General features: G+C 37.0%; 1 protein-coding gene across 4 annotated transcripts in view; it reads right to left on the minus strand.

The window, feature by feature from the left end:
• The window catches only part of Polk (DNA polymerase kappa), a 93,762-nt gene that overhangs the window by 38,836 nt on the left and 40,809 nt on the right, over nt 1-14,117 (minus strand). Inside the window, exon 1 of one of the 4 annotated variants that reach the window (XM_063258365.1) lies at nt 487-2,092. The exons of 2 other annotated variants lie outside the window; for them this stretch is intronic. In XM_063258365.1, coding sequence (XP_063114435.1) covers nt 487-548 — 62 coding nt within the window. In that variant the 5' untranslated portion in view covers nt 549-2,092. Of the gene's footprint in view, nt 1-486; nt 2,093-14,117 lie in introns of those variants that run through there. One more of the 4 variants, XM_063258361.1, reaches the window with a different exon arrangement.

A 14,117-nucleotide genomic window follows, 5' to 3' on the forward strand; every position in this document is an offset into this window, starting at 1 on the left:
AGAAGAAGAAGAAGAAGAAGAAGAAGAAGAAGAAGAAGAAGAAGAAGAAATCAGACAGTTTCTACAATTAAATAATAATGGTGATACCAGATACTAGAAAGATACTAGAACTTACAGGATGCAATAAAAGCAGCCCTACAAGGTAAATTCATGGCAGTGAATACCCACATTAGTAAAACCGAGCAAGCTTAAATAAACAACCTAAAGTTGAAACTCAAGCTTCTAGAAGAAGGGTAAGTCAAGTCTAAAGTGCATACAGGGGAGGAAATTATAAAGATCACAGTAGGAATTAATGCACTGAGACTAAGAAAACAATACAAAGACTCAATGAATTAAACAGTTGATTCCCTGAAAGAGTAAGTAAAATAGGCAAATGTTTAGCCAACCTTATCCAAAGAAAGGAAAGAAAACACTCAAATCCATTCAATTAGGCATGAAGAGGGTGAAATCACCACAGATATTTCAGAATCCAGAAGATCACAATACCTGCTTTGAGAACTTGTACTCCAATAAGAAGGAAAATGCAGAAGCTGGCCATGGTGGCACATGCCTGTAATCCCAGCACTGGGGAGGCTAAGGCAGGAGGATCACTGCAAATTCAAAACCAGCCTGGACTACAAAATGAGCTCAAGGCCAACCGGAACTGCATAGTGACACCCTGTCTCAAAAAGACCTAAAAGAAAAAAAGAAAGAAAGAAAGAAAGAAAGAAAGAAGCACAAATTCATATACACATATGAATCACCAAAGCTGAATCAAGAAGATATAAAAATTCTAAATAACCCAATACCAGTCAATAAAATTAAAGAAGTAATTTAAAAACTACCAAAAAAGAAAAGCTCAGGTTCTAATGGATTCACTACTCAATTCTGCAAGAACTTTAGAAAAGAACTAATGGCATCACATCTCAAACTCTTTAATGATTTGAAAAGGAAGCAATACTTCCAAAGTCATTCCTTAAAGCAATTATTACCCTGATACCAAAGGTAGAGAAGGATCCAATTGAAAAGAGAAGCACAGGCCAATTTCCTTAATGAATATAGATACAAAAATGGTCAAGGAGATACTGGCAAACAGAACACAACAAATCATCAAGGAGATTGTACATCATGAGCAAGTGGAATTCATCCCAGTGATGCAGGGATGGTTCAACATATGCTAGTTGATAAATGTAAAAAAAAATCCCTACAGAAAATTGGAATAGAAGGCCTTTCTCTTACTTGGTAAAAAGCAATTCTTGATGGCCAGGCCAGGATCAAGGCCCCAGGGCCATACTCTGGAGGTGTGTCCCGGCTAGCAGTGTGGTCCAGATGCTCTAAACTCCTCCCAATCAACTGCAAGGGCCTGGTACCACACTCTGGAGGTGCATCCTGGCTAGACACTGGGGTCCTGGAGGCTCTGAACTCCTCCCAGCCAGGTGCAACACTCTATCAGGTGTTTGTCCAAGCAAGCCACCTGGGTCCCAGAGATTTTGAACTCCAATGAGTGAGGTGCAAGACCTGATGCCACATTCTGGGGGTAAATCCCTGCTAGCTGCAAGGAGGATCCAAGCTCTGCCCAACCCAGCATCCCAGCACAATCCATCAGGGGAAGACCTGGCCAAACTCACAGGTCTCAGAGGTACTAAGCCCTGCCCAGCCCAGAGAGCCAGAGCTATCTATCAGGGAGTGACCAGCCTAGCTGATAGGTCCTGAAGATTTTGAACTTTGCCCATCACAGTGGAAGGCTCCAGGGCCATAGTTTGGGGGTGTGCCATGGCTAGCCATGTAGATATCAGAGGATCAAAGCTCTGCCAAGCACAGCAATCCAGTGAAATACTTTGGGAAGGTGCCTGGCCACACAGGTCCCACAGGAAAATGACAAAGAGCAAGATGCAGTTCCAATCCTCCAGCCTACCAACAACAAACCCAGGAGACACTGAAATGGAAGATACTGGGTTGGGGTCTGAAGATGGCAGCTTGATAGGTAGGCAGGATAGAGTCTCTCTGAGAAAAATAACTCAGACACTAGAATTTAACACCAGTGAGAAGACCAGATGAAAAGAGAGGGATTTTCATGACCCAAGAAGAAACTGAGGAAAAAGAAAAAAAAAAAAAAAAAAAAGGAAGGAAAATGTGGACAAAAGGCTGGAACCAGACACTCACACTGGGGCTGGTCCTGCGCTGTGCTGGGTGCGCCTGGGAGTCAGACAATTCACAGTCGTGCTGAAGTCGCGGCCACCAAAATCGGGAGTTGGTGAGCTCAGGGCCCTTGGTGGGAGGATGCGGCGCAACAGAGAGTAGAACCAAAGTGGACAGCTGCATTAACCCATGGTAAGTGCTAGGAACTGGGTACCATGGAGGGGGTAACTGGCTGGATGACATATTGGAGTTGGGCAGGATGGGCCTGAACCTGGAACCGCAGTGGCATCAGTCAGCCGCCCGGCCCAAAGAGGACTGGTGGGATCCGCTTGGGCTGGGTCATGCCCCTGGTCAGGACCCAATAGCCAGGGATGAAACTGTCCCAAACCTGTGACATCTGCATGGCACAGACTAACGTGCAGAAGACACTTGGTTGACTGGCTCAGAGGAGAGGGGCCAACCCACAGTCCCTGCATACACCTCAAATAACAGTAAACTGGAGAGATCAGCAAGCCCCCAGCCAGCCAAAAAACTGTAGGCAATATGGAAAGGGCCTGAGACCTCAACCATACACCTATCTGAAAGAAACCAGAAACATGACAAGAGAAAGAAACAAGAAAAAGCCTCCAGCCACTGACCCAGGGAAAATAAGTCCAGGAGAAGTAAATACAGAAGAGATCAAGGGCAGCAATCGTGCAATATCAGCCACAGTATCAGCAGAAATAAAGAAATACTTTTGTGACTTCATAGACTAACTTAAAACTGAAATTCTAATTTAAGTGAGACAAGATATAAAAAGATTAATAAAAAATGCTAAATACCTATCAAGAAGACACAGATGGAAGAATGCAGGAACCCAGAAAAAGGAGAGAAACCTTTGATGAAGAATATAAACAAAATCTAGAAAACATGAAACAAATCCAAAGAGATTACCAGGAAATTAAAAACTCTATTGAAAGCTAGCAAAATTCCTCGACAGAAACTAAAGTTAGACTTTCAAAACTTGAAGATAGATTTGCAATGTATGGTCATAAAAGAAAAGATCTCTTAAAAATAACAAGGAACCAGGAAGTAGCAATACAAAGGTTAGAAGACAACAAGAGTTCTATAACTTAAGAATAGAAAATGTAAATGAAGCAGGAGTAAACACAAATGAATTACAAAGGCTATTCACAGAAATAATTAAGGAAAACTTTCCAAGCAGATGAAAAGGAAAGGATACACAGATAAATGAGGCATATAGAATTCCAGCCACCTACAACCAAAACAGATCTACACCTAGACATAAAATAATCAAGATCCCAGAAATTCATCACAAGAACAGAATATTAAAAGTGGTCAGAGAAAAGAAACAGATCACCTATAAAGGAAAACCCATCAGGATCATGACAGACTTCTCGACACAAACTATCAAATCAAGAAGAGCTTGGAGCGAAGTATTCCAAGCCCTGAAAGAAAATAACCTCCAACCCAGATTGATGTACCCTGAAAAACTGTATCTCAAATTTAATGGAGAAACAAGATGTTTCCATGACAAACAGGAACTGTGGGAGGTCGTGATCACCAATCCAACCTACAAAAAATACTGAAGGACATTCTAGAGAGAGAAAAAATACCAGGATTCCAGCAAAAGTGACAGAGAAGCCTCAATGAACAGGGCAGACAGTGGAATGAAGGAGAAAAGTAGACAATCAATAGCAAAAAAATAGCATAGCAGAGATGAGGCAGAAAAGGTTGGCTATAATCTCTAACATAGATGGCCTTGATACACTAACAAAAAAAAAACACAGGCAAAGCAGATCAGGCAAAGCAGATCAAGAGACAGGGTCCATCCAGATGTTTTTGAATAGGAAATATACTAAACCTGAAAGAGGGTTAATGAACCAAAAGTCAAAGATGAGAAAATGATGCTCTATGTAACAGGGAACCAGAGAAAAATAGGGCCAGCTTGTTCAGCAGCTGCAGATAGGTTGGAAAGTCATGACACTTTTGTGTAGTGGAGAACTACTCAGCTATAAGGAAGGAAAATCTTGAGGCTTTAGTAGCTAAAGGAATACAGCTCAAGATCAAGCTCAGGGGTAAAAAGGTTCAGCACCACTTAGATAGGTAACAGGTTGCCCTCCCAATCTAAAAACTAAAGGAGTTAGTGGGACCCAAAATGTACAAAGCACCCTGAGAAAGGGAAAGGGGAGGAACTGTCTAAAAAATGAAGGCAGAGGACATTGTTAATAGTTTATCAGGATTTAAAAACCACATTAGTCTTATCACTCTGCTTAGTTTGATTTTATTCTGTTCCAGTCTGTCTACTCATACTAGATTTGAGAGCACAGATAGCTATCCCCAAAACAGCAGGATATGCTACAGTAAATATCCTTAATTCCTTATTAACTTAAACTGAAGCTCTGTATTTATTACTTACACTGGAGTGTAATTATTAATTACACTGTCTTACTATGACTGATCTTATTTGTTTTTTTTTTCAGTTACCAATATTTTATAAGACTGATCTTATTTGAATCTGGCTTGTTAGACTGCTATTTTGTCTTGACTGATTTTATTCAAATTTGGTATGTTTGATAGTATCAAGTCTAAGAGTAGAGGCAACTACTCTGAAGATGACAAGATGCAATAATATACTCATTCTTATTTGATTATTAACTGTTTCTGAAGTCCTACAATGTCTCCAATGTTGTGTATTTATTAATATTGCTATGTAGTGCTATGTTCAATTATATTATGCCTGATGATATAAACAATTCTATTAAAAATAACAAGAGACATCATAGTAACTACGATAGATCACCTAGTAATGTGGTTTTATATGTCTTTTTCTTTTCATGTTTTTCTAGGAATTTGCTTTGTTGTCTTGTTTTGATCTGTTTTTCCCTATAATACAGAAAGGATAGGTATACCATGGGTAGAACTTCCAAACAGTTTATGATAATGCACGATGTAATGAACAGATACCCTGAAGAAGAAGATACACTAAGATACCCAGTGCTAATTCTGTAGCATTAGAATATAAAATCTAGCAATACTATTATTTTCTGTTCAGAATGATATTAGTCTATTTTCTGTTGTTTAATTTCAACATATGTAAAGATATGAACAAATATTTCGAAGAGAACACGAGACATTATGGCAGCCATTGTTGACTTCCCTAATGTCTGGTCTTGAAGACCTAAAATGTCTTCATCATCCTGTTCTGATCTTTTTAATACTATATTGTTCAGTATGTATTCACTATGTGTGAAGATATGGACAACTATTTGGAAGAAAACAGGAGATAATATGATAGACAGTGAAGATATCCAGTGGTCTTGCTTTGAAATCTGTGTTTCTTAAATTGTTTTCTTATGATCTGTTTTGTTCTGTTTAATTTTACCCTCTTTAAAATAAAAAAAATTTAAAAATAAAGACATGGAAGACACTGGAAATTCATGACTCAACTTTCTAAAATGGTAGCAACTAAAGAAAAGAAACAATTACATGAAGCTATAGAGGAAATCAGGTCAGAAATAATCTCCCAGGTAAAAAAATAAATGATAAACATTATGAAAGAAATGTTGAGTGTATCTAAAGAGTATCTAGAAAAAAATATAAGAACATAGGAAAACAATGGAAACCTTGAATGAACAATGTAATACAGAATTAGAATATATGAAACAGATTAACAGGGATATTTGGGAAATTAAAAATTCCATTAAAAGTTGGCAAAACTGCCTGAATGAATCTGGAGATAGACTATGAGACCTTGAAGACAGGATGGAAGCTTATGATCATGATAGAAAAGATCTCTTAAAATAAACAAAGAAACAGGAAAAAACAATTTAACAGGATGATGCAAAAAGAAACAATATAAGACTGATAGGTGTCAAAAAAAGCAGGGGTCAACATAAATGATATAAGAAGGCTATTGAGAGAAATGATAGTAGAAAAATTTCCAAGCATGGAAAAAGAATCTGATATGCAGATAAGTGAGGCATATATGGCCAGATTAACCATAACCAAAATAAATCTTCACCCAGACGTATAATAATTAAGATTCAAGAAATTCAACACAAGAACAGAATAACTAAAGCTGTTAGAGAAAACAAATAGATCACCTATGAAGGAAAACCTATCAGAATCACAGCAGACTCAACACAAACCTTCAAGTCAAGAAGAGCTAGAAGTGAAGTCAAGTCCTGAAAGAAAATAACTTCCAAACCAGATTTATGTGTCCTGCAAAACTATCTTTGAAAATTGATGGAGAAGTAAGATTTTTCTGTGACTAAGAACAACTGAAGAAATTCATGACCACCAAACCAACACTACAAAGAGTACTAAAAGACAGTCTAGAAAAAGATAAAGTACCTATAATCCCAAGAACAGCAGAAGGAAACCACTAAGCAGGGTAAACAATTAAACAGAAAACATAGAAAAACCAACAACAGAAAGATAATATGACAAGGATACTGTTTGAAATCCCACTTATATGTTCCACTTTTGTATTTTGAACAATTATTTGTAAGGGGACAATATGTAAACATCAACTAGTGATTTATTAGTTTATTTTTCTCTTTGAAAGTATGTACTACTTCTACCCGTTTTCTGTTTTGCTTTGTCTTTCTTTAACTAAAATTTTTTTAAAAAGTAAAAAAGAAAACATGACAGGGATAAGTCACTACATATCCATCAACTCACCAATAAAAAGAAATAGATTGTCAGAGTGGATGAAGAAACAAAATCTAGCAATATGTGGTGTACAAGAAACATATTTAACCCAAAAGGAAATTCATAGACTAAAAGTCAAAGGATAGAAAACAATATTCTATATAACAGAAACCCAGAAAAAAGCAAGGGTAGCTATTTTGTTTGCAGACAATGTGAACTTCAAGAATGATCAAAAGAATAAAGAAGGTCATTACATACTTATTAGGGGAAAACTTGAAGAGGAAGAGATTACAATCATAAATACATATGCACTGAACATGGGAGCACCCAACTATTTAAGATAAATCTTAACAGACATGAAAATCAAATAAGCAATAATACAGTTATAATGGGGGCCCTTAACACCCCATTGTCACAAAGAGACAGACCAACCAAACAAAAATTCAGCAGAGTAGCTTATTCTTCCACCTTCTTGGTAAGCACCCCCAGCATGGGCCAGGAGGAGAACCAGAGCTCCCAAGATCCAGCCATGGTGGGACTTGGGCAGCTTATTCTTCTGCCCTCTTGGTAAGCGTCCCTGGTGTGGGCCGGGAGGAGAACCAGAGGCTCCCGTGGCCTACCAGCATGTGGGCTGAGAATCAGACACCCTCCTCCCCAACAGTAGCTACCTGGGATAGATGTCTCAGCATTTCTTGGGAGGATGACCATATGCAATATAGTAAATATGGGGGATTTCCTTCTATCTTCAGTTTGAAGACAAAGGTTGCTTTCAAACTGTTTTGTGTTGTTTGCTCTATTCAATACTCTCAATTGGTTTTATAATGTTCTGCTTTTGGTTTGATTTCACTCTACCTAATTGACTGGACAACTATTGTAAAGATAATGAGATATACCAAAATAACTATTACTATTGTTCCAGTATCCTACTGTGAAGTTCTGTACCAATTTCACTGCATTGTCTCAATTAGCTTTGTTCTGTTGTAGTTTTACTACTTTCAAAATAAAATTTAAAAAAATTCAGCAAAGAAATAACAGAACTAAATCAAACTTGTGAACAAATGGATCTAGTAGATGTGTACCAAGTGCTCTAGCCAATAGCATCAGAATACACATTGTTCTCAGAGGCACATGGGTCACTCTCAAAAATAGATCATATACTAGCCCACAGAACATGCTTAAGTATATGCAAAGGAACTAAAATAATTCCATGCATATTATCTGACCATAGTGCACAAAAATTGGAAATTAATGACAAAATCCCGCACAAGAACCCCACAGAATTTAACGCTCTCCTAAACAACTGATGGGTCACAGAAGAAATTAAATAATATCTATAAGTGAATAAAAATGCAAATATAGCTTACTCGAATATGTGGGACACAATGAAAGCAGTCCCCAGAGGGAAATTTATGGCAGTAAATTCAATATCAGGAAAATGGAAGGAACACAAGTAAACGACTTAATGTTGCACCTCAAACTTCTAGAAAAAGAAGAGCAAATCAAGCCCAAAACCCAAAAGAGGGAGGAAATTAAAAAGATCAGAGCAGAAATTAATGCCACTGGAATTAAGAAAACAATACAAAGAATTAATGAATCAAAGAGTTGGTTCTTTGAAAGAATAAGAAAAATTGATAAACACCTAGCCAACCTTATAAAGAAGAGGAAAAAAACTCAAATCCACATAGTAAGAATGGAAAAGGGTGAAATTATTATAAACCTGGTAGAAATACCTGTCATCATTAAATACTTCAAAAATCTTTACTCTCAAAGATTCAATAACATAGAAGAAATGGACAGATGCCTAGAAACATATGAATTACCAAAGCTGGATCAAGAAGATGTAAAAACATCAGAATAACCCAATTTCAGTTAATAAAATTGAAAATGTAATTAGAACCTTGCCAACAAAGAAAAGCCCAGGTCCAGATGGATTCACTGCTGATTTCTACAAGAAATGTATGGAAGGCTTAATGTTAACACTCCTCAAACTCTCAAGTGAAATTGATAGGGAAGCAGTTTTCCCTATTTCATTCCTGGAAGCAAGTATTACCCTGATACCAACAGACCACACCAAAAAAGAAACCCGCAGGCCAGTCTTCCTAATGAACATAGATGCAAAAATCCTCAATAAAATACTGGCAAATAGAATGCAACAAATCACCAAGAAGATTATACACAATGATCAAATAGGATTCACCCCAGGAATGCAGGAGTGGTTCAACATATGCGTATCAATAAACATAATATACCATATCAACAGAGTCAAAGACAAGAATCACATGGTCATCTCAATAGATGCAGAGAAAGTTTTTGACAAAATTTGACACTCATTCATGATAAAAGCCCTACAGAAAATTGGAATTGAACTCTGGAGTTCTGAGCAAGCAAGCGGGCGCCATCAGTTCTAGAGGCAGGGCGGCCTGGGGTGAGTGCCCCCTGTGTCCAGCTAGGTTGGGACACTCACTCAGCCCCGGACAGGGAACTGTGCAGTTTCCAGGTGCACTAGACCAGCGTGGCGGGTCCTGAGCATGCCTACAATGGCCTCCCTGCACCCAGCCGTGCTTGGCGGACTCTGGAGTTCTAAGCATTGGTTCCAGAGGCTGGGCTTGAGCCGGCCTACCCCACTCCAGTGACCCTCTCTCAAACCAGGGAACTGGGTGGTGAGAGTCCCAGGAGCTGAGGGCATAGAAGAGGATTTCCAACAGACCCTGGAGAAGCCTTGGAATAACACTTGAAACATAGAAATATAGGAAAATGACAAAACGAAAGACCAAATTAAAATCTCAAATCTCGAGCCCATCCCAAGAAACCTTAGGAGCTATGTACATAGAAGAAAATATATGCCATACACCTGAAATATTGGACATAGTAGCAACTGAAATAAAAAAGCAACCCTGGGAAGCTAGCTTTAAAGGAATTCAAACTAAAAATAATCTCCCAGGTAAAAGAAGAAATGATAAAAGAAATGAAGGAGATGCTGAACATATCTAAAGAAGACACAGTTAAAAAAATTGGAGGAACTAAACAAAATGATAGAATCCCTGGATATACAATAAAAGAAACAAACAGAATACAAAAAGCAGATGCACAGAACTATACAGGAAAATCACAGGAATACACAGGAAATCAAAAATTCCATTGAAAGCTGTAAAAACCACCTCAATGAAAGTGAAGATAGAATTTCAGAGCTTGAAGACAAGATGCAGCTAGTGAACAGGAAAGGAAAGATCTTTTAAAAATAATGCACTAGGAAATAAAAATTCAACAATTGCAAGATGATGCAAAGAAAAACAACATAAGATTGACAGGGATAAATTAAAAAGAAGGGGACAACATAAGGGATGTCAAGAGGATGTTTAGAGAAGTAATAGCTGAAAATTTCCCAAACATGAGATTGGAAATTGATATTAAGATCAATGAAGCATATAGAACTCCAAATAGACATAACTAAAATAAACTACACCCAGACATATAATAATCACTACTCCAGAAATCCAACATAAGGAAAAGCTGTCAGACAGAAAACACAGATCACTTATAAAGGAAAACCTATCAGAATCACAGCAGACTTCTCACCACAAAAATTAAGTCAAGAAGAGCATGGAGTGAAGTATTCCAGATCCTAAAGGAAAATGATTTCCAACCTAGACTGATGTACTCTGTAAAACTGTCCCTCAAAATCGACAGAGAAATAAGATATTTCCATGACAAAGAACACCTGAAGAACTTCATGATCACCAAACCAACCCTGCAAAGAACATTGAAAGAAAGTTTAGATATACTTAGGAAAAAACTACTAAGCAAAGCAGACAAACAGAATAGAATGATAAAGATGCAACAGCAGAAAGATAACATGTCAACAATAAACCAACATATAACAGTTATAACTATTAATGTAAATGGTCTCAATGCACTAATTAAAAGAAACAGACTGGCAGAATGGATCAAGAAACAAAATCCAAACATATGCTGTCTACAAGAAAGCCATCTAACCAAAAAGGATACTCACAGACTGAAAGTCAAAGGATGGAAAGCAATATTTCACGTAACAGGAACAAAAAACAAAAAAACAAAAAAACAAAAAAACAAAAAAAACGCAGGAGCAGCTACTCTGTTTGCAGACAATGTGAACTTCAAACCAATAACAGTCAGAAGAGATAAAGAAGGTCACTACATACTGGTTAGGGGGAAACTTCAAGAGAAAGAGATAACTACCTTAAATATATACGCACCAAATTCTAGAGCACCCAGTTATACAAAACAAGTATTAACAGAAATGAAAAACCAAATTATCAGTAACAAAATTATAACAGGAGACCTTAACACACCATTGATATCAAGGGACAGATCAAGCAGACAGAAAATCAGCAAAGAAATAACAGAACTGAATCACACCTGTGAACAAATGGACTTGATAGACATATACAGAGTGTTCCATCTAACAACATCAGAATACACATTCTTCTCAGCAGTACATGGATAATTTTCTAAAACAGACCATATATTAGCTCAGAGAACATATTCAAATAAATGCAAAAGAGTTGAAATTATCCCTTGCATGTTATTGGATCATAGCGCTATGAAATTAGAAATTAATGATAAGAGGTACTGCAAAAATCCCACAAAAACATGGAAACTGAATAACACACTCTTGAGTAATCAGTGGGTCACAGGGAAAAATAAGAAGAAATTAAACAATACCTACAAGCAAAAAAAAATATAAATACAAATTATGGAATCTGTGGGATGCAATGAAAGCTGTCCTCGGAGGAAAATTTATTGCACTGAGTTCCCACATCAGGAAAACAGAACAAATACAAATAAATAACCTGATGTTACACCTCAAACATCTAGAAAAAGAAGAGGAAGTCAAGCCCAAAGCCAAAAGAAGAGAGAAAATCATAAAAATCAGAGCAGAAGTCTATGCAATAGAGACTAAAAAAAAAATCTAAAGAATAAATGAATCAAAGAGTTGGTTCTTTGAAAGAATAAATAAAATTGATAAGCCCCTAGCCAACCTTATTTTAAAAAGGGAAGAAAAAGCTCAAATTCATGCAATGAGAAATGAAAAAGGTGAAATCACTACTGACTCTACAGAAATACAGAAGATCATCAACACCTATTTTGAAAACCTGTACTCTCAAAGGTTTGATAACCCAGAAGAAACAGGTTCCTAGAAACAGATGAAGTACCAAAGCTAGGTCAAGAAGATGTAAAACTGCTGAATAACTCAATTCCTATTAATGAAACTGAAAATGTAATTAAGTCCTTACCTACAAAGAAGAGCCCAGGCCCAGACAGATTCACTGCAGAATTCTACAAGAAATACAAAGAAGACTTAATGCCAACACTCCTCAAACTCTTCAATGAAATTGAATGGGAGGTAATCCTTCCTAAGTCATTCCTGGAAGCAAATATTACTCTAGTACCAAAACCTGAGAAAGACCCAACTAAAAAGGAGAACTACAGGTCAATCTCCCTAATGAACACAGATGCAAAAATTCTCAATAAAATATTGGCAAATAGAATGCAGGAAATCATCAAGAAGATTATACACCATGACCAAGTGGGATTCATCCCAGGCATGCATGGATGGTTCAACATACGTAAATCAATAAATGTAATTCACCATATCAATAGAGCCAAAAGTAAGAATCACATGATCATTTCTATAGATGCAGAAAAAGGTTTTGATGAGGTCCAAAATTCATTTATGATAAGAACTTTACAGAAAAGTGGAATAGATGGTCTTTACCTCATTATAATAAAGGTCATCTATGACAAACCAACACTCTGTATCATAATAAATGACCAAAAATTGAAGGCTTTTACTTTAAAATCCGGCACAAGACTAGGATGTCCCTTATCACTGCTCCTATTTAATATAGTATGGGAAATACTAGCCAGAGCAATTATACAAGAGAGAGAAATAAAAGGGGTAAAGATAGGAAAAGAAGAAGTTAAATTTTCATTGTTTGCAGATGACATGATACTTTACATAGAAGACCCCCAAAACTCCATTGAAACACACTTAGATATAATAAACAAATTTAGTAATGTAGCTGGATACAAAATTAATGCTCAAAAATCAATAGCATTCCTATACATTAACAAGAAGATCACAGAGAAATAAGAGAAGCCACACCATTCATACTAGCAACCAAAAAAAATGAAATATTTAAGAATTACACTCATGAAAGAAGTGAAAAACCTATACAGGGAAAATTATAATACACTGAAAAAAGAAATTGAAGAGGATCTCAGAAAGTGGAAAGCCAACCCTTGCTCATGGATAGGAAGAATAAATAATGTGAAAATGGCCATTCTCCCAAAACTGTCATACAGATTCAATGCAATCCCGATAAAAATACCATCAACATACCTCATAGAACTTGAGAAATCACTCCTAAAATTCACCTGGAGCAAGAAGAGACCTAGAATAGCAAAGACAGTTCTAAGCAGCAAAGGCAAGGCCGGAGGCATAACAATCCCTGACTTGAAGTTATACTACAAAGCAACCATAGTAAAAAAAAACGTGGTACTGGAATCAAAATTGAGCCAAAGATCAATGGAATAGATTAGAAGATACAACCACAACTACCAACACACTCAACCACCTTATCTTTGATAAAGGGGCCAAACAGGTTCACTGGAAGAACAACAGTCTCTTTAATAAATGGTGTTGGAAAAAATTGGCTCTCCGTATGCCAAAAACTAAAACTAGACCCATGCCTATCACCATGTACTAAATTAAAATCTAAATGGATCAAAGATCTGAATATTAAAACAGAAACACTAAATCTATTGGAAGACAAATTGGGTAAAAACCTTGAAGACATAGGGGTAGTTAGAGAATCCATGAACAGGGCACAAACTGCACAGGAAATACTTCCCAGAATCAATAGCTGGGATAACGTTTTATTACAAAGTTTCTGCATGTCAAAAGAAATCTCCAGCATAGTGAAAAGAATACCCATGAACTGGGAAAAAATCTTAGTGAACTGTCCCTCAGACAAAGAACTTCTGTCTAAAACATATAAAGAATTAAAAAAATCAGACCCCCAAAATTCAAAGACCCAATCCAAAAATGGGCGAAATGAATACACAGTTCGCAGATGAGGAAATACAAATGGCAAATAAATACCTGAAAAAATGTTCATCATCATTAGTCATTAGAGAAATGCAAATTAAAACAATACTGAGATTCCATCTCACTCCAGAAAGAATGGCCAGAATCAAGAAGACCACCACCAACAAATGCTGGAGAGGCTGTGGGGAAAAAGGAATTCTCCTACACTGTTGGTGGGAGTGTAGACTGGTACAACCTTTGTGGAGGTCAGTCT

The sequence above is a fragment of the Cavia porcellus genome, unplaced genomic scaffold, assembly GCF_034190915.1.
Source record: "Cavia porcellus strain 051 isolate PalLab524CR breed Dunkin Hartley unplaced genomic scaffold, mCavPor4.1 scaffold_11, whole genome shotgun sequence".
NCBI classification, from domain to species: Eukaryota; Metazoa; Chordata; class Mammalia; order Rodentia; family Caviidae; genus Cavia; species Cavia porcellus.